The 23685-nt window shown below is 46.2% G+C and overlaps 1 protein-coding gene across 2 annotated transcripts in view; it reads right to left on the bottom strand.

Moving 5' to 3' along the window:
• Window positions 1–9787: 9787 nt before the first annotated feature.
• Window positions 9788–23685, bottom strand: part of Zfp704 (zinc finger protein 704) — a 187863-nt gene continuing 173965 nt past the window's right edge. For both annotated transcript variants that reach the window (XM_039103595.2, XM_039103596.2), the window contains exons 8-9: window positions 22335–22432; window positions 9788–21442 (exon numbers count right to left, since the gene is read on the bottom strand). In XM_039103595.2, the coding sequence (XP_038959523.1) occupies window positions 21331–21442; window positions 22335–22432 (210 nt within the window). In that variant the 3' untranslated portion in view covers window positions 9788–21330. The remainder of the gene's footprint in view (window positions 21443–22334; window positions 22433–23685) is intronic.

Below are 23685 nucleotides of genomic sequence, written 5' to 3'. Positions count from 1 at the left end.
ACATTGATTTTGAGAGGTAATAATGGTGTTTATTGATTCCTGCTACTTTGTTGTTGTTGTGGTGGTGGTGGTGGTAGTGGTGGTGTGTGTGTGTGTGTGTGTGTGTGTGTGTGGTGGTGTGTGTGTGTGTGAGTGTGTGTGTGTGGGTGGTGGTGTGTGTGTGTGAGTGTGTGTGTGTGGGTGGTGGTATGTGTGTGTGTGAGTGTGTGGTGGTGGGGTGTGTGTGTGTGTGAGTGTGTGTGTGTGGTGGTGTGTGTGTGTGTGGTGGTGGTGGTGTGTGTGTGTGTGTGTGTGTGTGTGGTGTGTGTGTGTGAGTGTGTGTGTGTGGTGTGTGTGTGTGTGTGTGGTGGTGGTGGTGGTGGTGTGTGTGTGTGTGTGTGTGGTGTGTGTGTGTGAGTGTGTGTGTGTGTGTGTGTGTGTGTGTGTGTGTTTCTACCCTTTTGATTTGCTAGAATGGGATTATTTATTCCTTTCATTTTCTTGGATGCAGTTAACCTCTTTGGATTGGAGTTTTCCTTCTAGCAACTTCAGTAGGGCTAGATTTGTACATCAATACTGCTTACATGCGTCCTTTATCATGGAATCTTACTCTCCTATTTATCGTCACTGAAAGTTTTGCTGGCTGAGTAGCCTGGGTCGACATCTGGACTCCTTTAGTTTGTAGACAGTTGGTCCAGGCCCTTCTGGCTTTTGAAGCCTTGTTGAAAAGCCCAATGTTTCCCCAAAAGTCTGCCTTTATATGTTACTTGCTCTTTTTCCCTTTCGGCTTGTAATGTTGTATCTTTAAATGTTCTTTATGTTTAGCATTTTGATTATCTTCTAAGGGAATTTCCTTTTCTGATCCAGTTTATTTGGTGTTCTGTATAGTTCTATATGCCTTGATAGGCATCTTCTTTAGGTCAGGACATTTTTTATTTAAAAATATTTTCTGTGTCTTTGACCCGGGTTTCTCTTCCTTCTTGGGTGCCTAGCATTCTTAGATTGTGTCTTTTTATAGTGGTCCAGATTTCCTGGATATTTTGTGCCAGATTTTCTTTTTTTAGATTTAATATTTTCTTTGACCAGAGTATCCATCTTTGGTCAAAATCTTTTATCATGTCTTCGATGTCTGAGATTCTCTCTTCTGTCACTTACAATCTGTTGGTAAGACTCGCCTCTGAGGTTCCTGTTTAAGTTCCTCAAGTTTTCATTTCTAGATTTCCATCCGTTTAGGTTTTCATTGATGAATCTATTTCTACTTTCACGACTTGAACTTTCACTCATTTTCTTCCACTGTTTGTGCTTTCATAGGTTTCTTTGAGGGATTTATTAATTTTTCTTTAAGGACTCCTCTCACATTCACGAAGGCTACTTTTAGGCCTTGGTTTTGCGTTTCAGCTAGGTTGCAACTCTCTGGTAGGGTTATTAGGCTCTAGTGGAGATATAAGGTCCTGGCTGAATATTGATTGTATTTCTAACTGGTGTCTGGTCATCTGGTTTGGGAAACTCTAATTCCAGGTGCTGATGTCTGGCCTTGTCTTTGTGGGGTAAGTGGATGTTTGGTTCCTTGGTTTCTGTTGCCTGGTTCTTGGGAGGGAATGGTGTCTATATGTTGCCTGGTAGGGAATTTTAGGGTTCTGGTAGGTGTGGTGGAAGGGGTTTTGAGTAAAATATGTGTCTAGCTACTGGGAGCTGACAAGCAGGAATGGGGATAGGCTAGGAGGTTGGGTGACTGAAGGATTCCACAGGAGGAAGGAAAGCAGGGTGTTCTATCAAGATCTGCTTAGTCTCCTGGGAATGGGAGCAGAGAATGAGAGGCCTAGACAGGTCCAAAGCTGGGGATTGGGGTTAGAGAGGAGGAGGGAGAAGTAAAGGGAGAAGTTAGCCTCCCTGATTCCCTAGACTGTACTATGGGTTCCCAGGGAATGCCTGACAGAGTTGGGGGCTGGGACAGTGATGAATGGGAGGAAGTCAGTTTGGAGGGGAGGATCTGTGTGATCACATGAAATTATTGTAATTTTATGAATTTGTGATGATTTGTTTTGTGTTAGGGACATTTCCTTAGGCCATTGGTAGAATCTATATTTTTTTTGGTGTTTGGGTGAACATTCTGTTCCTATCTGCTAGATCCACTTAATGTATGATGTTATTTAATTCTAATGTTTATCTATTTTTTGTCCAGATGACCTATTAGAGAAAGTGGGGTATTGAAATCATCTACTATTATTGGATGGGTGTAAATCTGTATCTGTAGTTCCAGTAGTGTACTTTTTATAAAATTGGATACACACACACACACACACACACACACACACACACACACGCGCGCGCGCGCACACACACACACACGTGCGCCTAGGACTATAATGTCTTCTTAGTTAATTAGTTGATTAGAATGAAGTGTCTTATGTATCTCTTCAGATTAGTTTTAGTTTGAAGTCCGTTTTGACACAGTTAGGATTGCAGTCCCTGCTTGCTTCCTGTTCCTATTTGCTTAGAATACTTTTTTCCATGTTTTTACTTAAGACAGTGGTTCTCAACCTTCCTAATGCTGTGACCCCTCAATACCTCCAACCATGAAATTATTTTTGTTGCTACTTTATAACTATGATTTTGCTACTGTTATGAATTGTAATGGAAATATCTGTGCTTTCTAATGGTCTTAGGCAACTCCTGTGAAAACATCATTCAAACCCCAAAGGAATCATGACCCACAGGTTAGGAACTGCAGACTTAAGAAGTTACCAATCACGGGTTGGGGATTTAGCTCAGTGGTAGAGCGCTTGCCTAGGAAGCACAAGGCCCTGGGTTCAGTCCCCAGCTCCGGAAAAAAAAAGAACCAAAAAATAAATAAATAAAAAAGAAGTTACCAATCTTTAAAGCTGAGTTTCTTGTAGATAACAGTCAGATAAACTTAATGTCTTATATCAATTAGATAAACTTTATTTAGCCTTTGACTTTCGATTGGACGATTGAGGCCTTTAACATTTAACGTGATTATTGCGAAGTGTGTGTTGATGGCAGTCTTCTTATTGTTTGTGTTCTGTGGTTTAATAACTGGAGTTCTACTCATTTTCTTTCCAGAGTCTCTTGGCATTGCTTATTCCTCTCCCCTGTCTGAAGTATCCATTCTAGTTTTCTCTGCGGGGCTGGCTTGGTGGATATGAATTATTTTAGCCTGTTTGTGTCATGGAGTTGGGAAACCACAGGCAAAGGTCTTCCGACTGAGCCAGAGCACTAGGTGTGGAGCCCAGGCTCCGTCTGAGGACTAGGAGGAGAGCAGCAGGCTTAGCTTTCCAAGCGTGGACTCACGGAGCTGGGCCAGCGCAGTGTGTGCTGGTCAGGCTGGGCCTGGAGGGTGGGTGTGATGTAGACACACCGCTCTGCTGGCCCACCGAAGATATCTACTACTTCCCCACCACTGCATCATAACTTAGTCCTCAGGGGCCTTGATCTCGCCTGCTTCTTCCACGAGATATAGCACAGGCCAACTATACTGATCATGCTGACTGGACCAAGTAAGCAGGAGGCAGCAACCGCCACCGACCTCTTTGCAAAGCATTTGTGTGTTTGAGGAAAGGAAATGAATGACTTGCCACACCAAGGCTGGCCTGGCTGTGGTTGTTGCTGTGCCGCACCTGCCGGCAGCAGAGACCTACACGGAGGTCATCCTCCCTGGAGTCGCCAGCCAGTGACCTCACGGTAAATGGAATACTTTGGACTATCTCCACTGTGGAAAGGTCAATGCTCTGTCCTTATTGGAACACTTATTTGGGTATAGCTTTGCCTTCCCTGACACAGTGCTTCCACCAGGACTGCCATCGCTGCACTCATTCAATATCTTACTCAGGCTAAGGTAGTCCGCACGGCATTGCTTCCGACAAAGGAACTCATTGCACAGCTGAATAAGTACAGCGGTGAGTCCGTGCTCATGGAATTCATTGGTCCTCCTGTGCTCCCACCAGCCCGAAGCAGCTGGCTTGACAGAACAGTGGAGTGACCTTTGTATAATGCAGTTTCTATGCCAACTGGGTGGCAACAGCCTGCAGGGTAGGGCAGAGCCCTGCAGAAGGCTGGATGTGCTCTGAATCAGTGTTAAATATGGTTTCTCTGGTAGCCGGGATTTACAGGTGTAGGAATCAAGCGATGGAAATGATAATGGTACCACTCACTGTCACTTCTAGTGACGCATTGGATGCTATTATTACTGTTGTTATTGATAGAAGTTTTTGAAGACAGAATCTGTCTGTGCAGCCCAGGTTGTCCTGGAACTCACTATGTAGATCAGGCTGGCCTCAAACTCAAGCGATCTGCCTGCTTCTGCCTCCTGAGTGTGGGATTAAGGATGTGCTACCATGCCTGGCTCCCATTAACAAAAACTTTGGCTTCCTGTTCTATGGCTTTGTGGCTGGCTTAGAAGCCTCGACTCAGAGCAGGAAGTGTTTCTGGCAAGAGACACAACAAACATTCCATTGGACTGGGAGCTAAGACGTCACCCTGGTCACCTTGAGCTTCAGATGCCCCAGAACCAACAGGCTAAGAAAGGAGCCACAGTGCAGGGACACTAACCCTGATTACTGGGGGAAATCGGACTGCGGCCCCAGGTGAAATAAAGGAGGACATTTGGAGTATAGGAGATCTTCAGTGTGTCTCTTGGCATTATGGTGTTCTGATCTGAAGGTCCAGAAGGTTGACGGAAGACAGCTCTGAAAGCCCGTTTGTTTCCCGAGGTGTCTTAGCCTGGTTCCAGATGATACTGCCTGACTTCGGTTCCTCCAAAGATCTTCATCCTTCTGGCCAACTTCCTGGTTGTGTGTTAATCTTCTCTGAGTGGGATTATTCCTTAGCACCAGCTACATGTGTGCAGTTGGCTCCCACACCTCTAGCCACTGCTACAAGGCCAGCAATGAGCTATACTACAATATCTGACTTGGCATGTTTTCTTTTTTCTTTTTTTTTTTTTTTATTAACTTGAGTATTTCTTATATACATTTCGAGTGTTATTCCCTTTCCCGGTTTCTGGGCCAACATCCCCCTAATCCCTCCCCTCCCCTTCCTTATGGGTGTTCCCCTCCCCATCCTCCCCCCATTGCTGCCCTCCCCCCAACAATCTAGTTCACTGGGGGTTCAGTCTTGGCAGGACCAAGGGCTTCCCCTTCCACTGGTGCTCTTACTAGGCTATTCATTGCTACCTATGAGGTCAGAGTCCAGGGTCAGTCCATGTATAGTCTTTAGGTAGTGGCTTAGTCCCTGGAAGCTCTGGTTGCTTGGCATTGTTGTATATATGGGGTCTCGAGCCCCTTTAAGCTCTTTCAGTCCTTTCTCTGAATCCTTCAACGGAGATCCCGTTCTCAGTTCAGTGGTTTGATGCTGGCATTCGCCTATGTATCTGCTGTATTCTGGCTGTGTCTCTCAGGAGAGATCTATACCCGGTTCCTGTCAGCCTGCACTTCTTTGCTTCATCCATCTTATCTAGTTTGGTGGCTGTATATGTATGGGCCACATGTGGGGCAGGCTCTGAATGGGTGTTCCTTCTGCCTCTGTTCTAAACTTTGTCTCCCTATTCCCTTTGGCATGTTTTCTTGTGATGACCTTGGCATGACAGTGGAGTCAGCCAATGAAATAAATGGACTGCACACCCCAAGCTGTGGCATTAAAAGAGGCGAGGCCAGACCTGCTGACTGTGGGCTTCGTGAAGGATTTGATCTAGGATTTGTGGCTAGTGTGCAACTTTTACTCAGTGGTGAGAAGAGCTGGTTGTTTTCAGGTCCCAGGGTGGAGCATCCTTGGGGAGAACAGACTCAGGAGACTCAGGACGTAGTCACTAGGCTAGCATCTTGATGCCTGGGGTATGAAAGCTCTGTGTTGTTCAGAGCAACAGATGTCCCACCCCCACCCCACAGAGAGCATTCACTGGTACCAGTTCTACCTTCTTTGTGTGCCCCGTTGTTACCGTTGGTTTGTCAGGGGCTGCTGTTCTGCTGGCCCAGCAATACTTACCTGGAATTAAATTAAAGTGATGCCATGTCCTCCAGAAGAAGCAGTTACAGGGTTTAAAGCGCCAGCAGCAGGGTGATGGAGTCAAAGAGGGGAGCCTGTGTCTACTCTATATGTCTCGCTCTCTCTCGCGCTCGCGCTCTCTCTCTCTCTCTCTCTCTCTCTCTCCCTCCTCCCTCCCTCCTATCTCTTAAAAATTATAGCCCAGACTTCACTCTTGAAAGTGTGTTATATCCTAATGCCAGCCTAACCTCTCTCCTGTGCTAATGACACAAATTTCTTCATGACCTCAATTCCATTTACTCTGTGTGCTTTTCACAGCATAGACCTATGCACAATTTATTTCATTTAGAAGCATTCATTTTCCCCACTTATTCCTTGCTACATAAAAAGCATTTCTACAGAAAAACGGTGCATGCGACTCTATATTTTGTCTCGTGTGTTGGGCAATTGTTACGTAATTGATAGCCACCAGGAGTTGGCGATTCTGAAAATGCCCATATTCTAGAGAGCATTTAAAGTCCTATGAGCCAACAGATGTCTGGGTCAGTTTTCAAAGTGCCCACTTCTGTGCTTTTGGCGTGGGCCAGGGAATGGTAGACTGAGAGCAGAGGGTGTATCTGTATAAACAACTTGTTAATTCATCTAAAAACGTGTAGCTCACTTTGTAATGCAGCAGTCCGATGGCCACAGCGAGCCTGCACCCCCGAGAGAATTCCTGGGTGGGAACTTTTGTGAGCTCAGCAGCTTTAAACTTTGCATTAGCAGAATCTGTTGTCCCATGTGCTCACTGCAGTGCCCATCGAGACAGCAAATGTCAGCTGGGAACCTGTTCACCAAATACAACTGCTCCTCGGAATCATTGGGGGGCACTGGTTCTAGGGACCCCCTTGGGCACCCAGGTCCTTATACTTACGTCCCTTCCATAGCGTGATGTAGTATTTGCATGTGAGGTGCACACATCTTCTAAAATACTGCAGACCATCTCAAGATTATGTATAGTATCTAACATAGTCATTATTCTGTTTAAAGAGAAGTAACAAGGAAAACTTCTGAGCATGCTCAGTACCAAAACTACTCCGCCACCTCAGACACTTCCAACCTGTGGTTGGTTGAATTCTTGTGCAGAACCCCTAGATATAAAGGGCTAGAGGATTATATGATTTCACACCACTTTGCAGATTATTACTTGAGGACCAGACTCTCCCTAGTTTTTCCGGCTTGCACTACATTAAGGCGTCCCACCCTCCTGCAGCTGTCACCTGCCCAGGAGAGCATCCTGGATCCCCGGGAGGTCCCCGGAGGCCCCGCATAGGTAGTTTGAACACTGTTCACCAACACTGATGTTCTTGTCTATCCTCTGTGGCTACAACACAGGCGCTAAGACAAAGGTCCAGGAGCCACTCTTCAGGAGCACGAGGCCCGAGGGAGACATCGTTAAAGGAGAGATGGCATCAAAGTGGCCGTGGGCTGGGCAGATATTCTGTAGCTAGAACACAGAAGCCTCTGGTTGCTGGGTCTGAATGTAGCACCCCGAGCTTTCCTTGCAGTGGGCTTGGGTGTGTGTGTCTCTGTGTAATGGGAGACAGAACGGCTCAACAGAAGTGGGAGAGCATGGCGAAGGTGCGAAGCAAGATTGCAGGGCGGAGTAGCCTGGTGCTTCAACAGCAGCCTGCAACCGGTGAGTAGGTCTGTATACAACTATTACTCATATACAGAAATAGGCTCTAAAAGCACAGAATTTCTTATAGAAATAGGCCCTGCAAGCACAGAATGACTACTGGGTGAACTCATAGATAGAACCCCAAATACCCCCCTGGGCTCTGTGGATTTGAACCATTTGGTTAACTTTTATGAGTATGACTCTGGGGACAGGTGACACAGTTGCCCTGTTGTTGGATAGGAGCAAACCCTGTCTACTGTATATATGGTGCCTCCTTCATACCTATGATAGTCTAATATATAAAGTGCTTTCAGATTTATGATAGAACAATTATCATAATGTACGGTAATATGTCAATGTGGTTTCTTTGATAGTCTTTTAAAAGTATTTTATTTTTAATCAGGTGTATGTGTATAAATCTATATGTCAATGTATGCATGTGAGTGCAGAAGTTCAGAAGATGTCAGAGCCTCTGGAGTTATGAGGCAGTTGCCAGCAGTGCTACGTGGGTGCTGGGAACCACATTCAGACCATCTAGAAGAGCGGCGAGCGCGCTTAACAACCAAGCTATCTGTCCAGCACCTCTCAAAACATCGCATGGTACCAATTTCCTCTCTGTGATGTGGGATGCTACACTGCTCACATGCGATGTAGGTGAATGCCACGGGCATTGATATAGTGTTAGGCTACCACTGACCTCATGATTATTTTAAGGACCATTAGACAACCACAGCAATGCTCACTGGCCTCAACTAACTGAAATCGCAGCAGCAAAACTCCAGATGAGAGGCCCCACCATTGGCTTCACAGAACTGAGGTTTGAAAGCACCCAGCCCTGTTGCCTGGTACACGGGAAGAAGGAGGTAACCTCAGTCCCTTCTCCCACACCTGGCATCTCAGGAGAGGTTATCATACCCAAGGTTCCTTGTTCTGAAGACAAGGCAACCATGGAGGTTCTATGAGTGGAAGTTGACTAGGCTGGGGGTAAGATAGGTCTCCAACTGCAGGGCCCACCACAAGTCCTCCCCTCCATAGGGTAGACATGAACCTCAGTGGGGTAGTCATTCTAGTGACATAACAGCCACACCCTAATGTGCGCATGCTGTGTAACCAGACAGTGTGTTCTTGTTTTAGAAGGACTCAGATGAAGGTGAAATGAGATTTGGTATTTGGAATCATCTTGAGTATCAGAGGGCAGAGCATTTTGACCTTCATCCATGCCTGGACATGTGACATTTCAGGAAATCCTCATTTTACCCATATCTGTGGGCTAAAGCATGGGCACTAAGTCTACTGTCCACCAACAGTTGGGAAAGAACTGTTCTTCGTCCCCAAGGAGTTGAGGAGTCACATGCCTCACTCACTGTGGCTGACTGGACTAGAATGGGAAGCTGTCTATGCCAGGATAACAACTTCAGGATCATCCCAATCCTTAAAAGTTTAAGTCTTGAAGAGCCCGGCAGTTTATCTAGCCAGAGGCAAAACTCCCACCTCTGGGCAAATTGACATCTGAGGCCCATTGCTGCATGTATGTAGTGGCTTTTGGAGGTGGACATAGTGAGTTCTAGTGGAAAACCGGCCTCTACAGGAAAACCAGTTGGTTTAGAACCAGAATGGACACTAGATACTGTTTTCTTTGCACAGGGTCATAAACACAGGCGAGCAGTTATCAGTCTAGGCAGTGGTTCAGTGGGGCAGCAGGCTGAGCATAGGGATGTGCATCTGTATGAGCATGGGGATGGCCTTGATGGTAAGCAGTTGAGGAATACAGCTTTACTTCTAAATAGCTTTCACAGGCCTACGTTAAGCTCCAAACCCTCTGTTGAGTTTGGATGTGCCTCTCAGGCTTACGTGTCTAAACATGGAGTCCTTAGCTGGTGACCCTGGTTTGGGAAGCTATGGGCGACTGGGTGGAGACTAAGTTTTATTCTACCAAGATGTGCATAGCTGATTGTCATGGACATGAGACTTTTGCTTCAATGCCTCACTGTGATGGATTACAGTTCCATAAACTATGAGCCAAAATAAGCCCATTCTCCCTTAAGTTGTTTTAGACATTCTTCCACAGTACTAAACAAGTAACCAACACATCAACAACCCTTGATATAAACGTTTTACATAAATGAATGGCTACCAAATAGAAGCAGATACACAAAAATCCTTTTATTAAGTGGAAGTTAGACTTATTTCATGGTAATTAACCAGTTACAAGTGCATCTAAATTCATGTGTGTGAACATCATAGAAATCAGAATGGTCTTTCTGAAAGACTTGTGTTCTGGCTTGGTTCGTGCCAGTGCAAGCCAAGGGTAGAACCATACACAGAGTCAGTACAGGATGACAATGAAGTCAGACTAGATTGGCAACACCATATTCATTGTTACGGCTAAGCATTACAAAACATGAAAGTCCAAAGACCAGAAGACTATTTCTAAAGGGTTGACTCTACACCCTTCCTTCTACTACATGCTTTGAGGACTACCCAGCAAATCCTCCTCTCTGGGGGGACAAGGACTCCTTGCTGTAGGACACATCAATGGGCCATCAATACTGTAAACTTTTGCTGGTCCTCTTGATGCCCATTGTAAGTGGACAGCAGCCATCCCCTTGGGAAAGTGCAGTTAACTGGTGTGAACATTTTCTTTTGTAAATCTTGAAGCTGAAAATTTTCTTCTTTTCCAATTAGCACCAGTTTATGTTAAAATATTTTTTCCTGGTGTTAAATCTTAGGAAATGTTTTGTAAAACTAACACACAAAGTCCAGAACAACAAAGACACTTTTTTTTTCAAAAAAAAAAAATGTGTTAGAGAACAGCATTTAGAAAAAAACCGACATCATTGAAACACTTGACGTATCTATGTACAATGTGCCAAAAGCTGGCAAGGAGCTCGGCTGAAAACAGTCTCAGAAAAGGTTGTCAGCCTGAACCTCTGCAGGCAGTATTTACAGTCAGAAAAGGATTCAGAAACGGAGTATCAGAACATCTGGATTTGGCTAAAAACCATGTAAAAAGACACATCGCCCTCCCCTCTATCTCCTATTTAGGTTGCAGACGTATCTCGTATGACCTTAAGTACCAGGGTTAGAAATGTGTTTTCCCATGTTATAAACAGCCTAGAGACCTCCTCAGCAGACACAAAGAGAACCAGAACAGCAGAGAAGTGGGGTTCATTTCCTCATTGTCACGTGGTGGGGAGATGCTGGAGTAATGGGGTGAGTACTGACCAAAGGAGGAAAGAACCATTACCAGTGGAAAGGCCCATCAGCACAAGGCTGGAGAGAATTGGGTATATTCTGTACAGATTTTTCAAATATAAGTGATCACCTCCATGTAATTTTGAACAAAAAAAATCAATTATTTGCCTTGTCAGACAAATAATTTATATTTTGTTCTTTGAAAACTATAACCTAAACTCTTCCTCATCCACGGCTGGACTGAGAATTAGCCACAACAGTCTAAGCTGGGTCATCTTTAGCCAATGCAATGGTAACTTTCTACAGTTTTGTCTGCCTGCTTATTGTTACTGTTTGCAGTGCTGGAGACTGAACCCAGGCCTCCTCGAAAGTCAGGCAAGAGCTCTACCCCTAAGCCACACTCCTGGCCCCTTTTACTTGCTAATCCATCTCTCAGAAGTGGGCAGTGTGCTAGTGGTCCCCTCTGGGAGAAGGCGCGTCCTCCTCACCCACTGCACTGGCTAGCTTTTTCAGATCCGAGTCTGGATGCGCTGTCTTGAAATCATCAGCGTGAAAACAAAGGCACCCCACACCCTTATGAGGATTGGCATTCTCATTTATTTTGAATAATCTGTAGTTGTGATAAATCTCTATGAAAAAAAGTACTTGGATTTGATACAAAATACATGTTTCTCTTTGAAAATGCATAGTTTATCATTTTATACATTCATTTATTATTAAAGACTTTGTAAGGAAGTACTTACCCCTGAAACGATGGAAAGATTGTACCTCAAAAGACCTCTGTGTACTGGAGAGTGCTGCTGCCAAACCTTCAGTCATCGCCCACCCCTGCCTGCACCCACCCTAACGCCAGTGTCGCCCAGAGGATGCTTCCTGGCCTCAGTTCGGCTTTTGTTTTTATCACACACACTATAAGCAGAGCTACAGACAGCATTTCCACGAACAACCTCACTTTAAATATCTGGTAACTTTCTTTTTCATACTTTAAGATTTGGTGTTGAAAATTTCAAAGGATGGCTTACCTTTAAGGGCAGAATATGCTGATTCCCACTGCTAAGGGCAGCTGAGAATCATCAGCCAATAGTCCCCTCCCAGCCCCCTCGTTTTCGAGCAATGGCCACAGGTCACCTGGCATTTGTTTTTGATGATAGTCTTGAACCCTTTGGGACCTAGCATGTACTTTCTTCCCCTGAGTGCTTCCACGTATATAGGACTATATGATATGATATATTTGGAAACTATACTAGGGTATACTAGTTAATTCATAAGAGTGTTTACTCGACCGACCACAGTCTTATCGTTACAAAAATAGGAATTTTAGGTGTACTGTAGGAAAACACGGAGCAAGGGCAATGTTTACACCACCCTGACTGTTTTTACACCCGGGGTATTTGTTTGGAAGTCATGGAGATAGTATGTTTTGGGAGCACCATGTGCTTTCTGAAGCATCTAGATTTCATCTGAAGCTTTCTCCCCGTGATCAGTTTCCCCTGTTGAGACACCAGAAGTTGAAGCCATGCTGTCATACAGGGGTTGATCACGCCACGTCACAGCCACCTACTTCTAATAAGGATATAGAGAGAGGGCCTAAAAAAGTTATCCCTCTGATTGCAGTCTGCCACATTGGGCGTCCTTCCCCCATTCAGGGATGGATCTCTGAGGGGTAGCTCAGACCTAAGAACTGCCCCGATTCCTGCAGTGAGCCTTCTCTTTCCTGTCTTGTTGTCTGTACCTGAAATGAGAGCTGGGGCTGTCCTGGGGGAAGGAATGATTAACAAGGTGAGCAGATGGCAGTAGTTTTTGCTTTCCAGAGATCTACAACAGAACAATTACACTCCATCATCACGGTGGAGGCCAATCTCACCCACTCTAACCCTTGAGCAGGTGGGGTGGGGTGGGGGTAGTGCCTGGAAGAATTTAGTCTGAAGCCCTCCTGGGTTGCTGCCACCCTAACACAGCATATTGTCTCACTGACTCTAGCTTTGGGTAGGTGACCACACTGAGTGCCCTAAGGCACATGGAAGGGAATAGATGCTGTTTCTCGGTGGTAGGGTGGTGGAGCCAATGCAGATCCTCGCCTCACAGCCCAGAGACTGTCTGTTCAGACAGGGAGCGGCCACTTCTCACAGGGAGGGTAGCCACTCACTGAGCAAAATGAACATCCCCAGGTTAAGCATCCACTCCTTCGGGTGGTGACTTTAGAGCAAGTATTAAGTAAGTAACTAAGTAACAATAACTTAGGCTCGTCTCTGGATCTGGAAATGAACACATTTGACTTCTGGATTAGGAGATGAGGACCAAGAAGGGAAAGAAAGTGTCTATGCAGCAATCTGCCAAGATGGCGGAAATTGCAGTTAGATAGGGACTCTTCTTTCAGACTCACTTAAAGGTCTGTCTCCTTTAGAGTTTTCGTTTTCAGTCATGGTTGGAGACAGAGCAGAAGAAAAGAGGAGGCATCTGTGTTTCCCCGAAGGCTTCCTTCTGCAGTCACAGTTCTCTTGCCTTTTCTAGGGGCCACCATGTTCTACTTTGGCTAATTTTCTGAATGAAAAACTTGGGGAGACTTGATCGTAATAAAAAAAGTGAAATAGTTAATCAATCTACTGCCTTAGAGCATAAAAGGGGGAATTCTCTCTGGAGGCTCACAATTCAATAATGTCCGCTGAAAAAGAACATTTTTTAAAGAAGAACAAACTACTATTTGATTCTAACCTGACATCTAGTTATTTGCTTTGCTTGTGTCCATTAACACTAGGCCCTCCCTGTATACTGTCAGTCAAGCACAGGCGGCAAACCACACACCCGGCTGCCTTTTGGTCAGAGTAGAAAGGAGCAAACCAACTCTGCCTCCCAGCACTGAGTTACTTAAAACACAGTAGCATTGTCAATGATAAGAAAACAGAAACCTGCTCATGAACTAGGTAACTGGCCAATCTAGTTTTCTGGGGCTTCCTTCTAGTCAGTCCTATGACAAGATTCCTGGTGAGTGCTTTACTCTGAACTTGGGATGCTCACCCTGGCACCCTGGCACCCTGGCACCCTGGGATGGAGTTCATTCATGTATCGGGCAGCCTATAAAGGAAACCATCCATAATGGAAGCCATCTCTTTAAATTTGCCAGCATCATTTAAACTGCATTCAAATTTACACAATTCAACTGACCTAGGCACTTCTAACATGCTTAATTAAAGGTCTTTTTGATTTGGTTCTACAAACGTTAACTTTGAGCTGGTTTGAAAGCATCATCTAGTATCAATTTAAACTTACACAGTCTGAAAGGCTAGAGGCCAGCAGCAAACTATTTTCTTTTCTTAAGGATTCAACATTTTTATTTAGAGTATTGCTTTAGCTAATGAACTCTTCTACTTGACCATTTCACTGGATGACTGAATTTGCACTTGGTGACACAAATGAGTGCTCCTAACTTCTGGCCTGAGAACGTGGTGGGGCCCTGGGAATCTTGAGTCACAGTGGAGGACAGCCGGGCCAAGCCTCTCTGCAGGCAATGATGGCGCTGACTCACAGGTTTGCTCCAGTGTCTCGGCCTGCATGGGGGAGTGGCCTTAGGATTTGTTTTCTATACTAGCTCCATATGGAGATCAAAGGAAGTAATGTCTGAATGAGACTTGCTTTACCATATAGAACTGCCCCTGTAACAGCAGGACTTCAAGAGAAGACAGTTTAAAATAATGTACTTTCTCAGAACAGTGAAAAGTCTAATTTGCACACCCTCCACATGCATCATAGTCATTCTCAGTTTTATTTCGCACTCCGAGAAAGACACTATGATTTTCTATGTGGAAAAAAATTCCTTTAAGGTGAATGGGCTCCTGAAAACACTAAGTGCCTATTAGTTCCAAAGCAAGGGCCTTGCCAGATCAGAGGCGAAGTTTTATATATATATATAAATTATATTATGTATATATGAACAAGGAGAGGGATGGCCTAGGAAGTATGAAGAGAGGGCAGAGAGCATTGGCATGGGAGGTACCATGTGCCATTGTAAAACTTCAGGGCACCTGGCTGCCTCCACAAAAGGCACGTGACTATTTTCTTTTCCTTCCTTCCCTTTTTCTCTGTTTTTCCTTTGCCAGCCCTTCATCACAGTGGTCACGGTAGCAGACACAGTAAGAGTCAGGATTACAGCTCTTCAGTCCTTTGGGGTGTGGCCTGGGTATGCCAGGAGGCAGCTCTGGCAAGAACTGGGTGACAACTCAGTGCATTCTGATCAGGGGCAAGGCTAATCTAAAGCGAGGGCAGTTGTAGTTTTGTCTTCCATGAGAATACTCTCTAGGGAGGAATAGCTTCTTTCCTCTTTTGAAATGTCTGCTGTTCAGATTGCACCAGCACATGAGTCTATGGTGCTCATGGATGAATCTGGGCCTGTTAGCTAAGGAGTGTGGAACTGATTTCCACAGCTGAATGCAGTGCTACAGGATGCCTCTGCCCCCACACAGCTTTTCTTTGGTCTGCAGTATTGGCCGAGAACCCATGCTAGTGGTCAACACTTGTTGTCAGGTGGTGCCAAGTCTCCAGTTTGGATCTGGGCAACCTGGCCTGATGCCTCTGGGTCTTGATTGTCAAAGGCTGAGTGAGGGTCCTTCCTCTTCGGTAGATGTCAGCTGCCTAGTCCAACACCACTTCCACTGTGGGTCCTGGCACGCCCTGAACATCTACAGTCCTTTTCCAGCTGTTCTAAGGCGTCTAAATGCACAGCCTCTGGAAAGAGAGTTCCATGCACAGGTCGGGTAAGATGCACACAGTGCAAAACCACGTGCCAGGAAAAACTTGCTGGGCACCCAAATGCCATCCATCAGTGGTGCTATCCAAGGGGATGGCATGGAGAGCTGGCTGCAGGCCAGCCCGCTCAGATACTGGGTGCAAGGCTGTACCAGGAGTTCCTTCACACGATGCCTTTATAATTCCCCCTGACCAGATTGTAACCCTTCCATGGAACCAGAGCCAGAACGATGTCTGGAGTAACTGGTAAGTTATCCAGCAGGCACACAGCCGCCACACCTCAGCTTCTGTTTTGAAGCTGTCTGCATACTTGGCTGAACTAGGCTAGCTTTTTGAGTCAATAAACTCTTGGGAAGATGTTTTCTATAACAGTGAGTGGGCTTGAGGATGTGGAACAGCTTAAAATAGCCTTGGCAATGCTCACAACTGTTTGTGTGGCTCCCATTTCTTACGTCCCATGGGGATACTGCCACTTTCTGCTCACAACCTTGTGTGCCTGTGAGTTTTTCCTCGTGAAATCAAACAAGAGTCAAACGGTCCTGATGAGAAAATCTCTCAGTTGGCAGTGGTGAGAACAAAACATATAGATACCATGGTTTTAGACACTACCACCAAGTGATGTTTGCTTATTAAATGTGGGCATATAGTTCTGATAGGTGAAAACTCCTAAGAAAATTCATATTACACTCGAGGAGTGTTTCTCCCATGGCCTAGAAGCCTATGTGCTAGCATCTTAGGATTAAAATATGGAAGGTTGAGTCTTCATGTGCCGTCCCCCCGCCCCCACAAAGATGCTTTGACACACACTGGTCACGATGAGGGAATAGTTGCTGCTTCATTGTTTCTCTTGTGAATGACCTTTCTATCTGTCCTGCATTTCTACCCTTGCTCAGAGGGTTAATTGAAAAGATACGCATCAAACACTTGCTTAAAAGTGACATAGCCCTTGGATTGTGAGCAGGAACTGTGTGCCGTATCTACACTTCCTGCGGGTTAAAATACTGCATTTAAAAAATAAGCTACAATGTATAAAACCAAGGTCATTTCCCACAAAGTGTTCATGTTCTCTGTGATTATAAAACACGGTATCTTGTAAAATATTTCCAGTTCTGTTAAACTTGAGAAGTTAAGTACTAATGCTTATTATAAAAGTGTCATGTCTCTTGCAGAAGCCTAAGCAGTCTATTTCTTCCATTTGGAAATTTAAGTTGTAATTATTATTGTATTTAAGGTTACATCTACCATAACACATTACCATTGCTGATTCTCAAGACACACACAACAAAAGTTATAAAACATGAGATTGTCTTAGGAAAAGAAGGAGCTATTTACAAAGCAGGACAGGAGATGAAAATTCCCGTTTTGACCCCTGGCCCTGTGATAGGTACTCTCTTTAAAGCATGTGTATCATTGGAAACGGGCCTTTTCCAGGTCCGCCTTCAGAAGCCAGTCGAGTTCATTTCATACTTTGCTTTGTTGGAGTACAGTTACTCAGGACAACTGGTACCTAAAAGTGCTAACCTCATTTGTTTACTAACTTCCCATGTGGCTATTTACAACGCAGAAAAGGCGGGAAGAAACGGTTTTAACATGGAGGAATCCCTATGGAGGACCGGGGGCACCTGTGTGCTGCTGGTAGGTTTCTTTCTTACAGAAATAAAATTGCCAGTTGACCCATGTGCCTGACATGGCCTTTGAAATGACCCACACTGCCGCCTGTCACGGTGACGGGCCATGCTGGCTCCACTCAGCTGCACATATTCACACAGGTCAATGCTACAGCTCATGTGGGTGGTGGAAATCCTACGGATGTGAGAAAAGGCAGCACCTTGTCCATAGGAGTCCATGGCAGTGCGCTCCTGAACATGCAACTAAAGCAAACCACAGGCCTTGGGCAGCTTTCTCTCACTTAGAGGATGCTAATAAACAGCGGCCCAAGACGGAAGATTACAACGGGAACAGCAAGGCCTTTTTTTTATGTTTACATTCAGAGGAAGCCTTGTCACGTCTATGAGTGCCCAGCAGGCTCTGCACCTGTGGCTCACACATCAGTCGGCTTTAGGCCAGTTACAAAGAGACGGTTATGCATGGGGTACTTCGGCCACACCTCACAGAAGTCGCCTGCCTGTCCAGCTGACATGGATTTGTCTTGAAATGATACTGAGAGTTTACATAAAGAAAAACTTTTTCTGAGAAGAAAAGACTTGAGGTGGTTAAAAAAAATCTTCCTAGTCACGGGGTTCTCCAGATCTCTTCCCACATCATCCTTGTTTCCCTGAGGAATGAGTAGTGTTTACAGTATTCTGCTACAGTAGCATGCTCAACATATTCTCTCGTATGTATCGTGTCACCTCTTTTCTCAGAACCTTCTCTAGTCGATGCCGCCGCTGTCTTGCAGTGCGGCTGAAGTGAGAGACGGAAGCAGACGCTCTTACAGGGCTGGCTCACCTTAAGCCCAGGGCTTCTGGCCACAGTGTGGTGTACTCCGATACCAGAGAAGGCAGACTCCAACGCTCGTCATCTTGAATTGCAACGGGGAACAATTTGGCTTCAAAATTTGGAGGGTCCAACGCCAGTGCTGTTCTCTACAGATGATCTTTATTGCGGCTTGGTCACAGGAGGCAAGGAGTTTCCTCAAGGGGACCTCTTGGACATGCTACTGGCTGTCAGTGGGCACTACAGGCCCACTCTGGTTGGAAACCCACGGATTTCTTCCTGGTGCTGGCTTTTGCTGGTCCAGAGAACCTTATTTCCCAGACATAGGGTGGGAGAAGGTGAGCATGGACGGCTCCTGCCAAAGCCTCTTGGTTTGGACATCTGTGGCAGACATGGGAGGATTCTTGGCTGAGCAGTCCAAGAAGATGAGCAGAAGACAGGGTGCGTAGGTCTCCTGCACGGCCCCCTTGACACATATGCTACCTGGGGGTTTCTCCATGCTGTCTCACTGGCTTTCACTGTCCATATTCTGGGGAGGCTAAGGCTGGAAACGATCGCCTATTGCACACACTGCTTCCTAGCTGGCTGGGGGGTGTCCTGCCAATCACTGTGGCATGCTTTTTCCAGGAGAAACGAGAAAACTTTCTCATAAGAAAGGGCATCATGGAAGAAGAATTAGAAATTTCCATTGGACAAAAATTCATTACATCACCGCTCCTTTTATAGACAGGGCTGTCAGCCCTGGGGGTGCAGAGCCTCAGGCTAGCAGCCAACTCTCAGCCTTCCTTTCTCTGTTGCTCCACAAAATGAAGACACTAAAAGAACTTAGTTTCATGGAGATGGCATGAAATGAAAAGTCAGGCTTCATTTGGCACTTCATTTGGTTCCCCAAATATCAAAATAACTACTTAAAAATGTAACTCATACAACCAGTGACGGCAGCATCTCAGTCAGAGCTTTCTGGTCCCCTGGAACTGCACCCTTGCACACAGGGAATGGGCACACTGTCCAGTACTGCACTCAGGATTGGCCTGCACCTTCAAAGCCAGGTAAGAAAAGATACAGTGCCTAGGGCTGACCTGAGACTAAGGCCCTAGGCAGGGCTGGGGATGCCCAAGAGCTGGCATGGTGAAAGCTTTAGAGAAAACGAGGGATCCAGGCCAGGTGCATTTGCTGTGGTGACTGTGCTGACAATCAGCGCAGTCAAGCAGGTTCAGGTCTGCCAGACAAGCAGGTTCAGGCTGTGTTTCTGGGGGAGAGCCCTAAGGCCTGCTCTCATGCAGAAAGCATCACTTCACCTCGAAGTTCTTCAAGAGAAGCTGGATTTAATTTCACATCACTTTACTGTTTTGATTAAAGTCTTCACCTGCAATTAAAAGAATCTGAGGGAGCTTTGCTGAGAACCCTGTGGCCTAGGACCCACCTATTACTTAAGCGCATGGTGAACTTGACCAAGCAGCTGACGGACATGATCTACAGTTGCTCAGGACCTCTTGGAGCAGCCAGAACACCATTTCAGGGCAGTGAGGCTGCAGGACACGGGAGAGAGGACATGTCCAGGGTAAAGCACTCTAGCTCTGGACTTGAAAAACAAAATGCCGTTTCCTGGTTGCAGGTCAAAACATCTGGAACAGCTGGCATGGCTGACATTGATCATCAGCCTACAGGGAAATCAGATAAAGCTTTCTCTCTTCTCGAGATAAAGGTTTTGCTTTTAAGTATCCGAAGGAAAAGATCAGGATCTCTTTCCTGTTCTCCTTGACTTGTGTGATAAAAAGCCACGTGGATTTAAAAAACAAAATTGCCAAAATACATGAATGCACCAGTTTGGGGATGTTCCCTTGTAGAACCTCTATACATACCCCTTACATAAAAAGAGGCATCTCTGATTCCGACAGGACTTCTACTTTGTAAAAAAGCACTATGTACAATCTTTAGACATATATTAAGCTTTCCTCTGTGCAACTTCAATAACATTCATATGGCTGACACCATGTTCCCCATCCCTACCCAGCGGCTCCTGGAAGGTGCTCTTACCATGCACAGGTACAGGACACTCATGTCTCGTAAGCAGGGCAGGCAGGGAGTAAGCGTCCTGACTAGGCTTGATGGACGCTCCCAGCTCTACCCTTCAAACAGCCAAGTCCACTGGCACAGACATCCCAACAGCTGGCACCGAGCCTTGGCCCTACTGAATGGAGAGTTCTATACTAAGATGCATTTGCTTTTGGGCATCCTGTAGGTTACTTTCTGAGCAAATTCTTAATTCATAGTTCCAATATTTTTATAATACAACAAAATTTAGTTTTCCATCATCCATATATGTCACCAAGTCCACTAACTCATCCCCTAGCCGTGTAAAGCATGACATCTAGAAAAGTGCACTCACAATGGCAGTTGGCTTGTGGCCCCAGTGATCTTTCCCACAGGCAGGGGCAGGTCAGCTGTGCTCTGCTGGAAGCAAACCTGCTGGCCAGTCTGGAGTTTTCTACCTGGCGGAGTTGGAGAGCAAGATGCTAACCCAGGGCCCTGGCTACCATCTTGGCGGGACCAAGCAGGGCACACTATCCAAGCTGCAGTATGCGATATCCCTGAAGGAAGCATCAAGGCTTACCAGACTGCTACTGGCACAGCTCTGATCTGAGCCGTGGCAGGCAGAGTTGGTGCAACCTTTGGCATCCAAGGACAATCCCCAGATGCTTTCTGTAGTGCCTCTTGGTGTCCTGACCTCAGGTGATGGCTGACATGATTCCCACGGCCAAACACTTCTGGCCGTATGCTACCCAGGGCTTGCAAGCTAACATCTTTACAGTGGTTCCACTTGGGTCCTTGAAAACAAAACAGACATAGAAAAGTTCTTTCTTGAAATACGTCATGGTGCGGACTGCTCCAAGGAGCTGGACAGAAAACAGGGAGAGGCCTATTCACAAGGTGGGTACTGTCCTTTATACAACTGCTACCTCATACTGCGTAGCTTGTGGGCGTACCATTCTCAGTGTCAAAGACCCTCCAAGGTGCCACAGTTCAGAAAGCTTATGAAAATCTCCTTCTCTCTAGGGGAGATGGGCCTGGTTGGCTTGGATGCTACAGAAGACCAGCTTTAAGACCTGATAATAGCGAAGGAAGCTGGCTTTTCCTTCGAAGGAAAAAGTCCTGCTTGGTGCTCTTGCCCGGTTCTCAGAGCAGCGCGGTGCTGAGTTTCTGCTTTAATTCCACCAAGGAATTATATTCCTGGAATTCCAGGAGGGCCTTCCCTGGGCCTTGAGTAGCTCCCTTTAGAGGGAGAGGCAGGAATGGCTGGGGTGAGCCTGCCCCCCGGCTCAGTCGATGAACCGCTGGCAGGCCTTCTTCCAGCGGCAGGCGGTGCACCACATGTCCCTGTTTTCCATCCCGTAAACCTTGCGGCACTTTTTGCCTTCTCCTCTGGGCTTTCTGCAAGACAGACAGCAGCAGACAGGTTTAGGGACAGGACCTGGGTGGGCCTTCTGGGGAGAGTTCAGAAGGAAAAGGGGGAAAACAGAAGAAGAAAAATCCCCCTGGGAATGGAGTAGGAGCTCCCCGGAGAGCTGGGTATTTCTCTGGCCACTCACTGAAGCTGTTTCTGAATCCCATCCATAGAAATGTCTCCTTGGCCGTGGGGTGAGGGTAAGGAGGTAAACACAGGGCTATGGGGGTGGACTGGGCGCCCCTGCCTGGCAAGCAGGAGGTGCGTGCTTGGGACCTATCGGATCTGGATGGGACAGCGTGTGTCAGCATTGCCTGTAATCTACAGCCGGGTGGGAGGGGCTGGCAGAGATCCCTGCAAGTTCCTCGACCAGCTTGCTTGTGGTGAATGACCGAGACATGGCACCAAGACAAACTCCTGAGCTGTCTTCAAACTTCCACATGTGCACCACAGCATGCATCCGTATGCATTTTCTGTCCCTGCCCCCACATACCCTGCCTGACACAAAACAAACAACAACAACCAGAAAAATACACAAAGCCCAAACAGCAGAGAACAACACTGTTCTTCCTAATTTTCAGTGTCTTCCCAGTGCTGAGAATTCTGGTTGAGGCTTCCTGGGAGACTCTCCTGGATAGAGACTGAAACTTATTATCATGTCCTACAGAAGGCAGTGCAGGACAGTGGTTACTGCTGTCTATCCCACAAACTGCAAGTGCCCTAACTATTATGCACTGGAAACCATGGGAAGGGAAGGAAACGTGCTTCATGGACTGGGAAGACATTTTATAGTGGGTCATAGTTTGGTTCCTCTTTGCTATTTCTTTGTTTCTTAGGACGTCCCTTTGAGGTGAAATAGGCAGCATCGAGCAGTCATACCTCAGGGTGACTGTCCCTCTGGGCGGGGAGGACAGGGTGGTGTGAGCGTGCTGTCTCTGCTCTCCTGTGCCGGCTGCATGATGGTGTGTCGGAGACACCTGGGAAACAAGGACAGTCGGGTTGACGGAGCAGATCCATTCCTCCTTTCCGAGAGCACAAAACCCAAAGCAGGAGGGTTTTGTTCTCAAATGCTGAGTTAAAATGAAGTCAGGACTAAACTGGCGAGGTTAGGAACTCTGGGAGGGCTTGTAGCTGGTACGAGATAGCTATGCTAACCAGATAGGACTTGTGCGGATTAATGTGTGACTGCTATCTAACTCGCCTCGGGCCCCAGACACTGGGGGAGTGGGCACGCTTCTGCTGGCAACATTTCTCTGTCATTGCCTTCCTACCCACACAGAGAAGCCCAGTAAGCTCCGAGCAAACAATGGCGTTTCCAGCTCCAAGTTCCAAACACTGAAAACCAGCACGGCCAGGTCTACTCCGGCAAGAGCCCATGGTCGCGTGCCACCTCTGTGTGGGCTCAGGGACAGACCTCGAGCTTGTCCAGCTTGTTCTCACCAGCCAGCTCTCTACATTCCACAAAGCTTTTGCCCTGCATCTCAAACTCTTTCAAACGTCTACCTTGAAGTACATTTTACTAAATATAAAGAATGTGTATCATTATGGATAGGACCATATGCTATTATTTATAAATAAATAATCATTGGGCTATGTGACCACACCATGCTCACTGAGTGCGCGAGACTCCCAGTGAGTTCAGGACTCTAACCTGTAGTTTTCCATCATGGCGAATCTCTGCAGAGTGGGACACTTGCGGTATCTGGGACATGTTTCACATAGGAAGATTTGACTTTCTTGTTTTCCACACGGACCGCAGGACACTGGGCATCCCACGACGCTAGCTGCCTGCTACCCCCTGTGCTGAGCCATACCTCACTCTACAGGGCTGTTTTGGAACGGAGGAGATTGTTTAAGAAAGGTCATATGACTGCCCCGAGGGTCAGAGTTCATGGGTGGGATTCGGATTTGCCATGCCCTTCTGTATGTGTTTTAGAGAATTTTCTTTGTAATCTTCTGTCATATGGACTAGAAAAGATTTTTGACTGGAAGAATCTTTCAGTCCCATTTCAGACCGTTTCTAGACAATAAAATACATAAATAAATAAATAAATAAATAAATAAATAAATAAAAAAAACCCAAGCGTCTTCGCCAGTTACTTTCCCTGTGCTTAGATAGAATAGATGGCAGAAATGATCACAGGAGATCTTTATCTTGGCTCACAGTTCAGGGAATGATGTCTACCATGCTAGGAGAGGGCAAGGTGGCAGCTTGGGCACAGCCTGCTCA

This window comes from Rattus norvegicus, chromosome 2, assembly GCF_036323735.1.
Source record: "Rattus norvegicus strain BN/NHsdMcwi chromosome 2, GRCr8, whole genome shotgun sequence".
Classification (NCBI taxonomy): domain Eukaryota; kingdom Metazoa; phylum Chordata; class Mammalia; order Rodentia; family Muridae; genus Rattus; species Rattus norvegicus.
This window is presented reverse-complemented; position numbering and strand designations above follow the sequence as displayed.